At 41.4% G+C, this 19,694-nt stretch overlaps 1 protein-coding gene across 1 annotated transcript in view; it reads left to right on the top strand.

The window, feature by feature from the left end:
- The first annotated feature begins 3,641 nt into the window (after positions 1 to 3,641).
- LOC131289986 (uncharacterized) overlaps positions 3,642 to 19,694 on the top strand; it is a 56,654-nt gene continuing 40,601 nt past the window's right edge. Inside the window, exons 1-2 of the mRNA XM_058319359.1 lie at positions 3,642 to 3,962; positions 4,025 to 4,710. Coding sequence (XP_058175342.1) covers positions 3,774 to 3,962; positions 4,025 to 4,710 — 875 coding nt within the window. The 5' untranslated portion in view covers positions 3,642 to 3,773. The remainder of the gene's footprint in view (positions 3,963 to 4,024; positions 4,711 to 19,694) is intronic.

Genomic DNA, 19,694 nt, shown 5'->3' with positions numbered 1-19,694 from the left:
GGCAAAACATTCACACACACACACACACACTTATTCGACAAAACCATGAACCTGAATCAATAAGCTAATTAAGCGCCAGCCAGGGTGGTGTGGAGAAACTAACTCGTGGTCATATGTTACTTGTATAGTGGTATAAGCTGTAAGAAATATTAATAATAAATATATATAAAATAATTATAACAACATACTGCAAACCAGAAGCAACCACAAAAAAGCAAACCCTACGAATAACCAACCCAAAACCCCCAATGTTTATAGTTGTAATGCGCGTCTCCACCGGACACCACCGTCCGTGCTGATGGGGGGAAAAAAACCTTCAAGTGGATATAAATAAAATCGAACCGTGTGGAGCAAAGTGGAAAACAGTAAAAGCAAACAATTTTCAAAAATAAAATCAAATACCATACCAGATGTAAAGAGAGGAGTATATTTCATGAATGGATGTTGATGTAGAAAGAACTGTATGCGGGTATGGAAACAGAAAGAGGATGGTGCCCAAAATGTTGTCTCCTTCAGGTGGGCGATGAATTTAATTTTTGTTTTTATTTATTTACAAATAGCCCATCAAGTCATTCCATTTTTTCGTTTTAAATTAAGCTCTTCCGGATGAGTGATGTGTCGTGCTACGAGAGCTCGGAAACGGGCGAACGTTGCTCAACCGCTTCGCAACGGAAACTTCCAACTCGTTATCGTTATGACCTGATAATCCTGCCCCGGGTCGCTGGATCCTTTCTTTGTGCAGGGAAATTCCTCCGAGCCGGGTTGAAGATAAGCACGAGAATTGAAAGATTTAGTTAGACGGCAAGACAATAGACAAAAGCGATAGACAAAGACGCTTTCCGTGCGGGATACCGTGCCCGCATATCTCCTTCCGCAACCACACCCGCTTTGCCGGTTCGGGAAAGCTAGAAAACAGGTGCTCTGTGGTAAAACAAAAATAACAGGCATCCGGAAATGCGAAATAAACTCACCTGGATGCCCCCGGGCACGCTGGATCATGGGGATGCATGGTGTTCGTGAAGGCTTCCGAAGCGTAAAAAGATTAGCTTATTCTGGGCAGCATGAGGGTGTATCATGGACACAACAAAATTCCCCCAGCAAGTCTTGTCCATACTTGGATAAAGTGTGAGTCATCTGTAATATTACTATGACGCATGGTGGTAACAATTTGAAATATATTTATATTGGCTAAGTTTTTTCGGATACACCAGTCATTTGTGTTGAGGATAAGTAAAGCTCAAGAAACAGCTTTTCTAGAAAAGAGAAAAAATAAATTTACTAAATAAAAATAAACAGAAAACCATATGAACACTAAATCGAAAAACACTACAAGACCGAAAGTGCTTAAGAGCACAAAGTCCACATAAACGTTGAAATTTAAAGCAACCTACGGCTTTTACAGATCTACAATTTGTACAAGCGAATCAAACCATTATGCAGGAAAAGCGAAAGCTGAAGAAAACACATCATGTACACTTAGGAACTGTAACTAGAAAACTATCAAACGAAACTAGAATCACGAGAAGAGACCATAAAATGTAGCTTCAAACTATTCCATCTATTAGATCAAACAGAGTAAAATGATGGAAGATGTTTAAATTTCATGAGGCGATTAATGACATTTAAACGTAAACTTTACTTGCCATTATTTCTAGTAAAAAAAGAAAAAATAACGCACCCGGAGTACCGGAAATGTAAAATCAACCAAAATTAAAACAGGTAAATCATCAAAAATAGGCTTTATCACAATGCCCAAGAAGAAATCGCAGCTGGAAGCCGAACCGGTGGCTTTAATGCCATCAATACAAATACTAAACGGGGAGAAAGTAAACTATAGTTATTTCGAATAAAACAAAGAAAACAATTATCAAACTTTTGAGTGTACGTTTTTGCGTATGTACTATCCGAAATTGTTTGTGAAAAATCAAGCCAAAGTTGTTTAAAGGTATGTTGTAATTATTTCCTCAATTGCTCAATTGCTTCCCTCCCCCTGAAATTGGTGGTATGGTTCTGAAAAGAAAACTCTTGATTATCAAACAAACATACAAATGTTTCGATGACATACTTTTCAAAGTAGGACAAACCCAGAAACATTGTACGCTTGTGAACATCCCCGGGTTTCCAACCGTTGGAAGCAAATGTAGTCATTCATGTTATTCCAATTTTGAGGCACAGGCACACGATGGTGTCATTTTAACTGTGCTTGTTGCCCGTTATGCGTGGCAGAAGGTCATCGAAACCGAATTGTACGCAGGTCGATCACCTTCCGACGAGCAGCTTTCCAGTCAATGGTGGAGTGGTGTGGTCTTGTGAAGAGAAAGGGCTGTTAGATGTAGCCTTCAAGCAGGTTTCGTTTGGTATTTGAGTCTCATGGCAGTTGATGTAATTTACTATTGGACTTGTGTCATGTGCACGTCTTGTGTTATTTCTTTATTATCATACATTAAGGCGTTTTGAAAGCATTACAAAACAATTAATGAATAAACCTGTTTAAATATCGCATATGTTTAAAACTAATTTTTTGTTAAGAAACTTCTGGCATTTATCAATTCTGTTTTCCTTACCGAATCTCACTGTAATTAGATTTCTACAACATCATCAACCAAGAAAGGATAATTAGTTCTTATTAGAATATTTCAATATGCATCCTCAACTGGTTTTTTAAACTCATCACGGCTTAGCGCCCTCTAGGTAGGTATAGGTACTAAATAATTTTAGTACAAATTAAATGTTTCGTTTGAAGCAAACAAGGTTACTGGAACTGTAGAAAGTACTGCTTTGTATTAGCAACCTTGGGGCTGTCAACTTTGCAGATTGTCAAAATTGAAGTTTCATATTTACACTTCATAGTTTTACTGTTCGGAATAGCTTTAGATTGAGTGTATCATTACTCGCAGTGTCATATATGATATGAAATATATTAAAATTATCAACATATTGTTTCAAAATATTTCAAATATAATGTCTCTTGATGCTTTCTAATAAAAACTGTTCGTTTCGTTTGTATATTCATCAAGACTTCGTTTGTTTTGTACTTGTCAAACTAGTTTGAAGTCTACTTCCTTGTCTCTGATGCTCTCGAGAAAGAAAAAAAAACTTCTGAAGCTTGTAGCAAAACAGAATCTTGTAGAAGTTACCGGTGCTGCAAGTTTCTGCTCCATTTGAGATAGCATTTGTTCGGTCGATTAGTTTTTCGCGGACGAAACGCGTCGCCGGAGTGAAACTAACGTGCTGCAGAAGGATTACATCGTGAAATCCATTCGTTTGCGGTGTACCTTATCTTCGGTCGCGTTTTTCTCTGTGCGCGGTGTTGTTGCGGTGCATTCTATTACAGCACTGCCACGGGGTTTCATTTATTTTACACATTTGTACATATTTTTCCTGTGCAGGCTACCAACAGTCGTTCTCGTACTGTGCATAGGGTGTATTTTTAAACCAATATTAAGTATACATGGGCGTTCGGCATCGGCGACAGCAAAGTTTCCAGTGCCAATAGTGTAAAAAAATCTGCTTTCATTGCATTTTACAAGTGTAAAGAAAATTTGCTTCCACCGCAGTCGTTGTCAACCCGCCGTCGAATACATGCGCAAGTGAGGTTAATTTCGCGATAGGCTACGCGTCGCGAAGCAAAGGGTGGAATTGATTGATAAGGCGTTTTGGGATAGTGCGTTCGGCGGGGTTTGGCATTGTGGTTCAATCTGCACGGGGGGTAGAGACATCACCAATTGCATCAGTTCAACCCACGCGACGATAAATTGCGGTGCCCGTTCCAGATGGAACCAACACAGGCAGGCGAAGAGCAACCGGAGGAACGAGAGAAACTTCCACCAGCAGCTGTGGATGGTGGGTCAGTTTCTACGGCCGACACCGATGCGTCAACAGATAACAAAGAGGCCGAAAAAATAGCAAACGAAACGGAGAAGGCCGAGATTAAACCTCCGGACGTCGCCACACCGCAGAAGGTAAGCGTGCTCTAGTAGGCTGTGACTTTGTAGTGTTTCTAATCCCAAGTTGAATATTTCAGACGCCCAGAGAAATGGAAGAAGAATCACCCGAGGACGCGGTTGTGATAGAGAGTTCACCGGAAAAACAACCGTCCGAGAAAACCAAAGAAGATTCCATTAAAAGTCCCGGCGAGGAAGTATTCTCCATCGACGACGAGGAAGAGCACGAGGAGGAGGAGGAACCGGAGGAAGATGAGGAAGAGGAGGAAGATTACGGGGAAATGGATGAGGACGAGGAGATTTACGTCGAGACGACGGACCGCGTCGGTGCGACGGAACTGTCCGACGAACGTTCGTCCGAATCGGACATCAGCTCCGACGAGTACACGGATGATGACGTCGATCAGATCGTGATTGGTGGTCACAAGAAGGGGGGAAAGGAGGGACCGCTGGAAAACCGCAGAAAGGTTTCGAGCAACGAGCAGGACGATGACGATGAAGATGTGCAAATCCTTACCGATGACGACGAGCCGGAAGACGATGAAGGCAATGAAGTAGAGGACGAGGAGGGGGATGATGGCATGGAGGAAGAAGAAAATATGGATGTGTCGTCGCCACAGGGAGTGACCATAGTGAGGGCATACGGATTAAACGATGACTCCGACAGCAGCGAGTCGGGGGAGGAGAAAAATCGAAGGCTTAAAGTGAAATATCGTAACTACCAACACAAACAGGCAGCGGTGCTCCGGAAAAGATCTTTTAAAATGTAAGTACATGATTATTTTTGATATCTTTATTCAATTTTAGGTAAATGTTGCATTTGATGCATTAAAAGTATGGTATTTATTCCAATATTTGCTAAAGCAAAATGGTTTAATCTATTCTGCTTGGCATTTTTAACATCATAACAATTTACTTCCCTCTTCTTCGAAAAGATGTTTTAAATGAATGAAATAGTGATACAACTATTTTAAAATAATGCTTGAATGTTTCAGTGTATCTTAAAATATTTTTCTTATGAACGAAAGTTCTGCATCGTGTTTGGAAACAAAAGTCGGTACGTTTTCCTGCGAACGGTTGTTTAGATCTTTTCCGATACACCTTCACCATTATGTCTGCAAAGTTTTTTTTTTCAATCAAATAACTTCATCAATATCGAATGCATCTTATTTCTCATCGCAACGCAAATTACAAATTTTTTTAAGTTCCACCTCGCAAAATTCATCAAACTGCATCCCTCTGTCCATGGAATTGAAGGGATGTCGGGAATGCTTCCAAGCGTTATTGCGTGGCGTCGAGTTTTCCGTACACTCTTTTTACATTCGTTACATTCCATTCACTCGTTTACGCCTGGAACCAGCATCTTCCGACGCGTGGATGCTGTACTTGCTAGCCGTGTGGGGTATGAGATGACGCGCTCTTGTCGTTGATGGTGTTCACTGATGCACTGCACATGCGCCAGATGTGAAAGACGTGGACGGGATGCCGGCGTCATTTGTGTGGATGAGACTGTTGCCACCATTCGGAAGTTTTTTCTTCGTCTGTCTCAGGACTCGCGTTTGGTACTTTGTGATGATGTGTGCATGTAGTGCAGCTTGTATTTGCAAAAGCTACTATTTTTTATCGCTTAGAATATAGACAAAGTTCTCAAATCAGATGTCCATCTTATGTTCCCATTCAACTATTTGTTGTAAAAAATTATTGTCAGAATGACACCTAATAATAGAAACAACATTTTGCAACATGCGCTCTTTTATCTATTGGCTTTCCACTTGCACCGCCAATCCATCCAGCGGCTGCTTGCCCCCGTCCTTGGGGCAAGGAAATGATTTGCTGTGTTATGATGTGGATTACGACGTTGATCGTTGCCTGGTTGCCCTTACCATCAAGGTGTGTCACCCCGTGCGCGCACAGACAAACACATACGCCACATTAAAACTGCACGGCTTTGCAAGCAAATGCGCTAATCCACCCGTCCCTGAAGCATAACTTCCATGCCTTTCTTCTATCGCCCGCCGAGTAGCCTTGGCCGGCGCAGCACAGAAAGAACCGAGCGAACGGATGGTTGTTGTTGCTGCTGCCGCCGTTGGCCGCAGTAGAAGTCGCAGAAAAGGGCAAAGTCAAAAATCATGCCAAGGTAACGCGGCTCGCAAAAGTAGTAGCATTAGCTCTTTGGCGCGGTTCAGCAGCATAGAAGAGGCTGAATCGGAACAAACTCAAGCGCAGACGATGATCGTTGTCGGTTTGGGCTCGGTGTGCGCTGCACTGTGTGGTTGTTGCAATTTGATTCAATTGACCTTTCTGGTACCTTTTGGCCTCATTTGCGGTGCAACCACCATGCCGTACCATTGCTCCCACGCACTCCAGTTGTATTTATCCTTTTCCGATCGTCGTCTCGTGTAAAGGAATCTAATATTTTCGCAATACATTACAAAACCGACAAGGTTTTGTTTTCTGAATAGTAAATAGGAAATCGCATAGGGTTACGATACCAATAGGGGGGCACTTAGTAATGTAACTAACAATATGATGTTATTTATAAGTGTTAAGAATACAATATTTTACATATTTGTACCAATTATGATCGAAACGCGACCTTTCTTCTGGAAAACAACACCGTAAAACATTAAAAATAAACGAAAGACGAGAGATGAAGCAAATTTAAAACAGAATGGCCAAAATACTCAGGCCAATGCATTGGCTTGGTCATAGACCAATGCATTGGCCTCATACACCTCTCACAACCCAATGCATTTTGCAGCGATTTATAGCCTTAAGGAAATCATGGGATATCTGATAAATTCTTCTGTAATCCAGCATATTAGTACAACCTGTTCGGAAAATATTAATTTTGGAGCCTTAATTTATTACGGAATGAGAAGGTTTATCGTTTAACCACTTCGCAGAAGATCAAAGAACATTTCATAGAAGAACAAATATCTTCATTATATTTATTTCGTCGTAGAGCTAGAATTTTATTACTATTGGTACTAACACCATTATAGGAGCACTTACCCTACGGTAAAATGCAATTTAAGCTCAGTTTTAGAGCGTATATTACAGTAAAGATGTATTCAAAAGCATAACAGTCGTACAGGTTCGTAATATATAAATAAAACTGTTACATCTCGTATTGCTGATTCCATTGTGAAGTCTTGGAATTCTGAAGTGTGAGGTAAATTTTAGCTTCATGTTCGAGAAAATCTGAAATATGGAAAATACTTGTTTGCAAAGCATGGATATACTTGACGGTGAAATTCTCTGCAAGAGCAGTTGCCACATGTCAATGCAAGCGGCCAGCAGAAGCACCTTGTCAACAATGATGCAAACCGTCATCAATCCAATTGGTTATCAACAGAGCATAATTTGATTGGTTCCACAATTGTGGTCCGGATGTATCACGTTTCATTGTAATTGATCTGTGATTTCTGATAAGCCCATCGCTTCACTGACAAGTGAAAAACTAAATTTCCCTCCGTATGAATGGACAGTTGGTTGGGAATTCAAAAGAACGATGCCAACACGGACGCCAGTAATTGCATTGAGTTCATTAAGGCTCCCGGTGTATTGGTTTAATTTCTCCCCAGCATACGGTGCGGTGATGATATTTTCCATTTCGATACCACTTTGCAAGGGTGCATGCTACGGAATGTTCGAATGGCCCAAGTTTTCTGATTGTCCCCGTCATTCCTAACAAGTTTGACGTTCGGTTCGGAACACAAAACAACACCATGAAAGGGATCCAATCTTCTAGAGGAAAACATGGAAAAGAACGAAAACGTATTGCCCTAAAGGAACGTGTTAAAAGTAGCGTCAAATGTTGAAAATTTTCCCTTCATGCTGGAGTGGAGAAATGGGCAAAAGGGAGTACTAACATCCACCAAAAGCTCGACGTGATTGCTGCACAGGCGAAAGAGTGACGGCGTGTAATCACGAAGAGCGGTAAAGTGCTTGCAAATCACTCGATTTTTCTCTCTCTCTCCCTCGCTCCAGGGGTGTATTGTATGGTACCCTCACCACCTCCTCCAACACGTTCCCAACCCTATTCGAATGCATTTTCCAGTTTTCTCGCCCTTGGTATTTGGCTTGGGGAAGGACGTTGCAGCGCCATTGAAGCAACAGGCCATCGACCGGACGTGTGGGTGGTGTGAATTCTGGTTAATAACCTCTCCCCAATCTTTACAGAGCGGTATCCTTTCAGTATCCTTGAAGGAATGGTATCGCACTGCACCACGTCGTCGATAGCATTGCATTGACTTGCGCCACCATTTCTCCTTCCAGCGACCTTCGAATGTGTTGGCCTGAGCTTTGGCTGGCACAATTTACTGTTTGCTGCAGCCTTGGATATCCTTTCTCGTCGGATGAACGCTAGCTGCACCGCCAACCAAAACAGATAAAATTCCCAACATTATGCCAAACGTTACGATATGATCAAACTCCACCATCGTCAGGAGTTCAATAGTGTTCTTCATCTTCAATGCTAATGCTCTGTCATCGGGGATCCTTCCTCCCCGCTAGGATCGTTATCGTTGGAATACATTCAAATGTTTAGTTTATATTTTTCTTTTTAGTCTTTCGTTACGGCATTACCCTTTGGCAATTTGACGTTTACAGACCGATGGCATGAGAGGATAACCGAACCGTTGGAGAATTAACTTAGATGAAACCACCAACAACCCTTCCTTAGATGGTACCCCAAATTACTGGGAACATTTCCATTGACCTTTTTACGTGACAAGGACGGAAATGACACAATATCGGACAATCAGTTGGATTGCTCTCTGTTGCCCGTTTTCGTATTTCATTATATTAGAACAATCATTGCACAAGAAAACGGTGTAATTAGAGTATGAAGTTGTCACCCGGTTACGCTTGCGTTGCCCATTATCACCTCAACCTGTCGAAGGGTCACATTCTGAGATTGGAAGATGCATCAAAGCGAAGATGCACCCTCCTTGGTTCCATGCGCGACACAGTGCTATTCTATACCACTCTAAGGCAAGACTATGGTCCGCATGTTAACGACTGGTCACTAATCAATAAAAATTGACACGTAGCCTGGCGCTAAGTGTGCAAAATGCATCCCGACGACACCACCGACGCTGGCTCGGCTGCAGGTGAATGATCGCACAAGATCGTTCTGGCATTGGAACCGTAGGTTTGCGGTGTGTGTTTGTGTTTGTGCCTGTGGTTTTCCTCTTGCAATTAAATGCGTCTTCAGGGGTATCGTCGCCTTCGCGCCTGTTTGCACTTAGCGATGCAGATTGAATGAATTGTTTTCCATTTCTGGAGCACAACGTGGCGGGAACTACCTTTGGGTGTGGGGGAGGGAATGGATTATTGCAGGGTACGTCGTTGATTCGGGATTACCGTATGGTCATTGACACTGTTGATTAGAATAAAATGCAAGGGCATCACAAGAACTATTGGAAAGTGCGTTAATTAATCCTTGCGAAAGATAGAAGAAATTCCATTATCAAATTGTTGCAACCTGCCAATCAATATTTTTTTCGATTTTTCGACCGCCAAGTGTTTAGTTGCGGTTGAACTATATCCATTTACGTTTGGATCGTGCACAGATAGGCTACAGCATTTTAGTTGGATATCAAATGTTTACTTACGGTTGTACAGTGATGCATAAGCAGCTTGCTTACCTGGGCTCGAAAACGGTGTAAGTTGTTATATTCTGTTGCTCTAGTCATTTATTTATTGTAAAACAAATAAATTTTACGGAAAACTTAGGTACCCTTAAAAACTCCCAATTAAATAATCGGATCATATACTTGAGACTGAGGAAAATAAAAATTAAGAAATGTGACTTCGAAGGATAAAAGTTTTGAACAACATTCTTTCATCGATGTCAATCACAAAACACTACGCGAATCGAAATCCTTGAAACGATTGCCCATGTTGTCGTATCAGAAGGACCACACACTTGCCCTCATTGATGTCGAAATGCCGTCGTCCTTCTGGGCGAGCTGAAGGACACGCCGAAATAATGGAAAAGGATGTGCAACCTCGTTTTCGCGGTACGTTCGAAAAACCACCCTCCTGTGGTGTGCGGCTGAACTCTGTTGCTTCTTGATGCGCTCTTTTTTCCCATTTCCCAAAAATTTATCCTTTTATGAGGGCATGTATTTCCCGCCGAACTCGAAGTTCGATTATCCTCATGCAATCCGGTCGCTGCAGTTGACCTGCAAATAGTGCAGTACTACGGTAACGTTAAACGATCGCTTTCGTCGACGGCTGTGCTGTGCTGTCTTCTTTCCGTGACCTTTCGTCCTTCGAGACCGCCGGCGTAACCTTAAATTGAACGAAATGAACCAATATGCCACCGTGTGGCCACGACACGAACGGGCTAAATGCATGCCAGAGTTATATTGCGACCGCATAAGAGGGGGAACGAACCCCGGTGCACTGCGATGCAATTCGTTGCTATTGCATCGTGAGCAGTTTTTTAACCTCCACCCTTACAGCCCTTTTGAAATACGCTTTACGCTTGGGGTCGAAGCACTAGAATGATTGTTTATACTTTTTCAAACTTGGTAGTTGATGTTCGAGAAGAATTTTTGCTAAAAATAAATTTAGTGATATATGTACAATCCTATCTAATAAGAAATACCATACTTCCCATCGATTACTGGACAAATTGTATTCAACCCTTTAACGGTTGCGGGGTTCACTCTGAATTGCTACCTAATAAAATCAACCTACTTGCGGAGATATTCATAATGCAAATTGTAAAGCAGAATAGCACGGTGTTCCGTCCGATACCCTTCAGGGAGTGGAACGTGGTGTTCTGCTTCTTTCCTTAGTCGGTTGCATGTGTTTTTTTAAATTGGATTTGTTTCTTTTTTCGTTGTGCAAGCTCTTTTTCCTGATTCGCTACAGTGGTTGCAATAACTCTTCGTGCTTACTATTAATCTTTATACACCGTTTTCAATTTTTATACACTGTAGCAGTTTTTCATGTACTTACAATACCCGGCCAGGCCCGTCCAAATATATATAAAAAAATGCATGTACTAAAAATGCGATTTTTGTGACTTTAGTTTGTTTGGTAAAGTAACTACTGATTGCAGCAAGATAAAGATGAACAAGCTGAAAATAGGAAGTAATATTCTTCTCAATCCCCAGCTGTTGCTGTTGAGAGCAACCCTTTCTAGTTTCTTATGCATTTGTAGGGAAATTGTACATTTCACTAGGTCATAAACTTGATGTCGATATGTTTTCGTTCAGAATTTTCCAATTTCATCTAATCGACCGTCTTTCAATAGGTTACAGTAACACTCCCTGGAAAGGGACTAAGTCCTACTAGGAGGTGTATCGTGTCATGTAAAGAAAAAAAAATACAACCAAGATAAGATTGGTAAAGTGTATAAAGGTGTGCACAAAAACGGATGAGATTGTAAAAAACTTCATACAACCGGATTAAACAAAGTGTAACCTTATCAGCAGCATTATTATGTTATTGAAATAATGAAGCTCCGCTTATTGTACTTCCGCCCACTGTATCGCTGTATGTTTATTGCACGGCGCGATAATGTAAACCCGATGTAAACCTGGCTGTTGATAAATTTAATAACATATTGATGGGTTATCTCACACGCTGCTGTCCCCAACGAATCAGGAGGCGTGGTCCCCCGTGGTCAACGCGCCAGCTTCAGGAACTGAAACGTGTGAAAGCTTCTTGCTATCGTAGCTATAGAAAAAAAATGACCCACTATGCAAAAATGAGACACATTATGGCACATAACCTGTATCGACGACTGAACAAAATATTGCATGATCAGTATGTTAGAAGGATTCAGGAGAACCTGAGAAGTAACCCACGCCAATTCTGGAGCTATGTAAACTCGAGGCGCGTTAATACCCGAATACCTCAGCTCATAACGTACAATGGCTCAGTTTCCGCTAATGACCAAGAGTCCTGTAATCTCTTTGCAGACCGTTTTAGAAATCAGTTCTCAAGTGGAGTTAGTTACGACATGCCTCGTTTGAATGCCGCAGTTGCAAATGTTCCGCGTGAATTAGTCTGTAGCATGCCTATGCTATACGGCTTAAAATCCACCACCACTGAAGTACCGTGTTTTGCTGAGCGTGGAAAGCACAATGAACTCTCCATTCCATAATCAAATGTTATGAACTAAGTATCGAAAACAACTAGATCAGGTGACACCGCCAGAAAACAAACAAAACACATTTCGATAAACCCTCAACTCAGAAACAACAACTAAATACCCCAAACTGCAATCTAGGCAAATTGATAGATCGACGCACCCAGCGATACAGCGCAAGCAAGTTGCGACACGATGGTGCGCGAGCATTGCACCTAAGTAATATGACCCACGGCAAGCCGGTGCATGAAAAACAGGGAACCAACAGGTTCGGGCATTTGAGCCAAGTAAGCATGACCCACGGCGGGCCGGATGTTATGAAACAGACAGGGAACGATGCGCGCAAAAACGTTTGCGCGATCGACGTCAATAACCTAACCATGATTAAAAACACCAAAATTATCAAACCAGCATTTATAGAACCGATAAACAACTTTTGTAAAGTAGGTCAGCCTCATTACCAACACTTATTAAACCACCTGTAAACTAGCCTTAAGAAACAGTATAAATAAATCGATGCCGAATAGACAAAGGAACTATTCGGTGGACACTGATCGGACGTGGTCGTAATGCCCGTCGCGCATCCAGTAAGTTAAAAACTTCTGAGTTTTCATCTAAGTTCAAGTTGTACACGATGACAAACCCTCCGCTTTGATAAGTCCGCGACCGCGAGTGGTTTCACGCAGTATGCGTTGATACAAGGTGACCACGAGTTATGGATACCGTATATCCACCACATGGCGACCGTGATTATAATCAGCAATCTTCGGAGTGAAGTGAATAATAAGTGACTCGAATCATCGTGACCAACAAGAACCTTGATGGTTGAGAGTGCGGAAAAGTGTCAATTCAAAAACGATAACCTTTAAAAAATAGACAAAATGGGAGGAAAATCATCCAAGCCGCAGGCTGGTGTCTCTGGAACAAAAGACATTACAATTGTGCAAAATCAGGAAGTGCATACAGAAATGCACGAAGGACATGAGCTCAAGCTCAACATTCTTTTGGTTTTGGTGACAGCAATCTTACTGCTGCAGTGTTTGAAATATGCTTACAAACTCGTTGTGAAAAACGCCAAAAAACAAGCATTAAAGGCATTAGAGCTACCACGATAAAAGTGACGATAGTTATCGCAAATTTGAGTTTAACGAACACAGAAACAAAGTGCCAATTATACAAAGATAAAAACAATTAAAATAATGGTGCGCGAAAAAGCAGTGTCGACGCACGCAGCAAACAAAACAGAGTGAAATGCATAACGCCTATCGTTAGAAAATCATGTTGTGTGTATGAGTGACTATGTTACGCAAAACACAGTTATTGGCGGAAATGAATCGAGTGGTAACCGGAACGGCACTTGTATCAAAGGAAAAGGCGCACACCAAGCGACTACAGCAGTGAAGACGACTCTACCGAAGGAAGGAAATAAGGAAGGAAGGATGACGATAGCAGCAATATAGGATGATGACGAATATCCCTGCACCCCAGGTCAACGATACACGATGGTGGCGAGAAGCATGAAAGTTAAGTTTATTACATTTTTATCATAAATATATTAGAGTAAGAATAAGAACTAAAGTAAAGAAAGATGCTCCACGGATAAAAGAAAATAATACGACAATGAAACAGAATATGAAGAATGAAACGAAAAAATATGAAAATATGAGACATTGGGGATAATATGCGTAATAATGAGAATTTCTATAACAAAGTTTACAATTAATCCAACAAATAGTTGCACGATGAACGATGCCAGACAATATTAAACCCGCGGATGGAATTAAAAAATTAGAAAGGATCTTAGATAGGATTAAAGATTATACGAAAAGGCATAGAAAGGCCACATTAAGAGCAATCGAATTAACTTCAGAAGAAACATTCGAAGGGTTACAACATTATTTCCTTAAGCATGAGAGCAAGTACTCGGACCACGAAGTAACTGCATATATGGTAGCAGCAAGAAACTTGCTGACAAAGATTAAAGAGTTAGTCAAGTTGCATATGTCAAAACCGCAACACGTACAGTTCAGTATACTGGTACGTTGCATTATTAATTTGACAAAATTACACAAAAAGCATAAGAAAATGGCTACGTTCGATTTCAAAACGATTAACGCGGTTCTACCGTCGTTTGATGGCAAGCCAGAAAATGTGAAAATGTTCATCAAGGCGATCAAGATAGCCAGGGATCTGGCCAAGGATAATGAACCAATGTTAGTAAGGGTATTAGAAACAAAGCTGATAGGGAAGGCAGCTCAAGCGATGCCCGAGGACATTATGAAAATTGATGACTTCATCGCCGAAATCAAGAAGCGATTTGAAGAAAAAACGGATCCATTGAAAGTGATCGCTGCTATCAAAGCAATCAGGAAGTCGGACAATAAGGCAATAGGAGAGGAGATTGAACTCCTCACCAACAAGCTGATGGCTTTGTATAGGGAAAATAAAGTCCCTGACGACTTTGCAAATAAGATGGTAGTAGGACTGGCAGTCGATACACTTGTGGAAAAAATTAGTGGCGAGAGAACGAAGACATTGCTAATGGCAACTAAGTTTGCAACTGTCTCAGAAGCAGTGCAAAGAATGCAGGAGCTCGATGCAGCAAGTATGGGCACCTGAACTCGCATTTGTATATATAGATGATAAAATTGTTACTGGATGCGGTGCACAGCATCATATCAGTAACCTAGATAAAGTATTTTGTAGATTTAGAAGAATTCGATTTCGAGATTGAATTTTTAGCAGGTAAAGCCAATGTAGCTGCAGATGCATTGTCCAGAATAGTCATCAATTCAGATGAACTAAAATCATTTATTCCCAAAAATAAGGAGGATAAGATGAATGTACAGATGAAGAGCACAATCTTAACAGTGACAACGAGAGCAATGTTAAAGAAGAAGGAGATAAACAAATCTGAGAAGAGTGAGGAAAAGAAGAAGAAAAATGAATCGAGGACTGATCATCCTGCGATGTGGGAAACGGATAGACCTTCCGAGGTATCCAAAATACTGAAAATAAAGACAAATGAAAGTAGAAAAGGAATAGAGCTCATGGTATATAACCATAAAGGAAATAAAGCGCTAGGGTCGATAATAATCCCCTCTAATAATGATGCACCGAAAAATGGAAGTCAAGCACTAGAGCTTGCTCTTCTAAAGTTGTGCCAAGTAGCAAAAGACTACCACAGAGACAAGTTAGCTTTGTCAATGCAAGATATATTGTTCAAGTACTTCTCCCATGAAATGGTAAAGGAAGTAGCCAATAGGACTATTTCTAATTTCAGTATAATTCTGTTCACTCCAACCAGTTGGATCACAGAAAGGGAAAATCAGCTGAGAATAATCCACGATTATCATATGACCCCTTCGGGAGGACATATAGGCCAGTACAGAACGTATCTAAAACTTAGAGAGAAGTATAGATGGAAAAACATGAAGGAAGACATAAAAAATTACGTACGAAATTGTAACGCGTGTATTAGGAATAAAACAATTAAGCATACTAAAGAAGAGACAGTTGTGACGACAACCCCTTCGAAACCATTTAGCGTAATATCCATAGACACAGTTGGACCACTTCCAAAAACAAACAACGAAAATAGATACGCAGTTACAATTCAATGTGACCTAACAAAATACGTTGTTATAATCCCCATACAAAACAAAGAAGCAAACACAATAGCCAGAGCATTGGTAGAAAACTTTATTCTCACTTTTGGTAATTTCTTAGAACTAAAATCTGATCAAGGTCTGGAGTACAACAATGAAATTTTAAGCAAAGTAGCAGAAATTCTCAAAATAAAACAAACATTTGCAACCGCATATCATCCACAAACCATAGGAGCGTTAGAAAGAAACCATAGATGCTTAAACGAATATTTAAGGTCATTCTCAAACGAACACCATAATGATTGGGATACCTGGACTAAATTTTACGAATTTGTGTACAATACCACAACCCATACAGATACAAGATATACACCATTTGAACTAGTTTTCGGGAGAACAGCAAATTTACCACAAGATTTATATAAAGCAAAAACAGAACCAGTTTATAATATCGAGCAATACTACAATGAAATGAAATTCAAGTTGCAAAAATCAAACGAAATAGCCAGGGAAAATTTAATCAGAACAAAAGAAAAACGACAGGCAACCTTGAACAAAACCACAAATCCAATAAACCTAAAAATAGGAGATACAGTGTACATTACAAATGAAACAGGAAGAAAACTAGATCCCATGTACATTGGACCATTTTTCATAAAAAGCATACGGGAAACCAATTGCGTAATACAAAATTGTCAATCTAAAAAGGAGAGCACAGTTCATAAAAACAGAATAATTAAACAACCTAGTGAGTAAGGTCATGATTCTTGACAATTGAGTAAGAACCATAACCTTCCTCAAGAAAAGGGGGGCGTGTAGCATGCCTATGCTATACGGCTTAAAATCCACCACCACTGAAGTACCGTGTTTTGCTGAGCGTGGAAAGCACAATGAACTCTCCATTCCATAATCAAATGTTATGAACTAAGTATCGAAAACAACTAGATCAGGTGACACCGCCAGAAAACAAACAAAACACATTTCGATAAACCCTCAACTCAGAAACAACAACTAAATACCCCAAACTGCAATCTAGGCAAATTGATAGATCGACGCACCCAGCGATACAGCGCAAGCAAGTTGCGACACGATGGTGCGCGAGCATTGCACCTAAGTAATATGACCCACGGCAAGCCGGTGCATGAAAAACAGGGAACCAACAGGTTCGGGCATTTGAGCCAAGTAAGCATGACCCACGGCGGGCCGGATGTTATGAAACAGACAGGGAACGATGCGCGCAAAAACGTTTGCGCGATCGACGTCAATAACCTAACCATGATTAAAAACACCAAAATTATCAAACCAGCATTTATAGAACCGATAAACAACTTTTGTAAAGTAGGTCAGCCTCATTACCAACACTTATTAAACCACCTGTAAACTAGCCTTAAGAAACAGTATAAATAAATCGATGCCGAATAGACAAAGGAACTATTCGGTGGACACTGATCGGACGTGGTCGTAATGCCCGTCGCGCATCCAGTAAGTTAAAAACTTCTGAGTTTTCATCTAAGTTCAAGTTGTACACGATGACAAACCCTCCGCTTTGATAAGTCCGCGACCGCGAGTGGTTTCACGCAGTATGCGTTGATACAAGGTGACCACGAGTTATGGATACCGTATATCCACCACAAGTCAACTTTACTCCATCTGATATTGATGTGTCGGTGGAATCGGTAAAAAAAGCGATTAATACGATAAAGCAATCATTGAGGCCAGGACCTGATGGTGTACCGTCAGCGATATTAAAAAAATGCAGTGCCTCTCTCGCAATGCCTCTGTCCAAGATATTTTCCATGTCGCTTGAACAGGGTACGTTCCCTTTTGCGTGGAAATTTTCTTGGATGTTTCCTATTCATAAGAAAGGCGACAAAAAGCATGCTGAGAATTACAGAGGCATAACTTCTCTGTGCGCCTGCTCAAAAGTATTCGAGGTGATTGTCCATCGTGATCTTCTGAATTGCTGCCGGGATGTCATCAGCAGGCGCCAACATGGTTTCTATCCGCGAAGATCTGTAACAACAAATCTACTTGAATTTGTCACCGTGTGCCATGAAACTTTCGCGTGCGGACTCCAACTGGATGCTGTATACACGGACCTAAAAGCGGCCTTTGACCGTGTGAATCATTCATTACTGCTGGCTAAACTGCAGAGGCTGGGTGTGTCACCATCGCTGGTTGAGTGGTTCAGCTCTTATCTCCACGATCGTCGCTACTCCGTGCAGATAGGTGATGTGTTCTCCAATGTGTTTGAAGGTACTTCTGGCGTACCACAAGGGAGCAATCTTGGTCCTCTGCTGTTTTCAATATTTTTTAATGACGTGACTACTGTGATTCCCGAAAAGGCTTGCTTAATGTATGCGGATGACCTAAGGATCTATCTGCCAATTGAGACTGAAATGGACTGCGATACTTTGCAAACATTCTGTGATAACTTTAGTGATTGGTGCCATCTAAACGACCTAAGTATTTCAACTGAAAAGTGTTGTGTGTTAACTTATCATAGAATAGACAAACCTGTCGTTCATAATTACAAAATCATGGGTACCGATATTGCTCGCGTAACCGAGGTCCGCGATCTCGGAGTTTACCTAGACAGTAAGTTAACGTTCAATGTGCACTACAAGAAAATAATAGATAAAGCTACGAGGTTGCTAGGATTTGTTTGCAAGCAGTGTCAGGAATTCACAGATCCTACATGTGTAAAAGCGTTATATGTCAGTCTGGTCCGCTCAATTTTAGAGTTCAATAGCGTCATTTGGTCTCCGTCTACCGATTATTGGACACATAGAATAGAGGCAGTTCAGCGTCGGCTTACTTGTGTCGCGTTACGACTTTTCTCTCGATCTGTATCGTTTCGACTTGACTATCGTACACGTTGCTTGTTATTAGGTTTACAATCCCTTGACCACAGGCGTAAAGTTGCGCAATGCGTATTCATTGGTAAACTTTTGACAGGAGAGATTGACGCCCCTGATTTGCTGGCTAGAATTAACATATATGCTCCTGCTAGAATTATAAGAAATAGACAATTTTTAGCACCTCAACTACGTAGGCGATTATACAGCCATAACGAACCTCTGTTAGTGATGATGCGAAACTTTAATAATTACTATGAGTACTTTGACTTTAACTCCTCTATGTTACGCTTTAAAAATGAATTGCTGCTTCTTTATGCTAGAGTTAGTCCTTAGTATTAAGCTCAGTGTCCAGGCCGTGATGTTGGCCACACACTTTATAAGAATAATATAAATAAATAAATAAATAATCGAGCTCGATGTGAGTTTGCGCCATCTTTGGAAGGACGAAGCAAATGCTTGCTTACCCTCCTGTTGCACTCTGTCGGATTGTCATTGTCGTCAAACGTCCGGTGCCGTTCCCGGCTATTGGACTCGGTTTGACGTGCGGTTTTAAAATGCAACCTGTTTCGGGATGATGGACAAGAGAAGTTCGTGTTACAGTTCGCTGTCCTTATTGGAATTGATTGGCCCGGTCTCGCAGGGGTGTGGAAGGGGGTCTGGTTTGTTCCGCGAGGAAGAAATTTCGATTAAACGATCAACGAAAAAAAGGACCACTTTCCGATTCCTTTTGAGGGAATGGAGGGATCAAATTCGATTGTTGTGTCTAGTTTACGAGCAAAACCATAATGGGATCCTACCGGGAAGAGCGGCGGAATAAGGGGATATTGTTGGGGAAGGGGGTCATTTAAACATTTGAAAATGATTGCACCGGTTCATTGAATCGTGCTTCTCCTACGCACGGGCGTTTATCGCGCAAAAAAAAACAGTGGCCGTCGGGGGAACCGAAGGGAATATTTACCCATCTGGCGGGTTGGAAGTGGATCGGTGTGTGTGTGTGTGTGTGTGGGGTTCAGTGCTCGAGAATGCGCGAGTTCGAGTTAAAACGATCGCCCGGCAGTGTTGGTTGCGAGAATGTTGCCGTGCCGTGCTTCGAGATCATTTCACTTTGGGTGGGCAGGGAAAAGTGCGCCCAGGGAGAGGGTGGGGGGGGGGGGGGGAGGGGCGG

Source organism: Anopheles ziemanni, chromosome 3 (assembly GCF_943734765.1).
Source record: "Anopheles ziemanni chromosome 3, idAnoZiCoDA_A2_x.2, whole genome shotgun sequence".
Taxonomy (NCBI): Eukaryota; Metazoa; Arthropoda; class Insecta; order Diptera; family Culicidae; genus Anopheles; species Anopheles ziemanni.
Note: the sequence above shows the minus strand (reverse complement) of the source record. Positions and strands in the feature narration are given on the sequence as shown.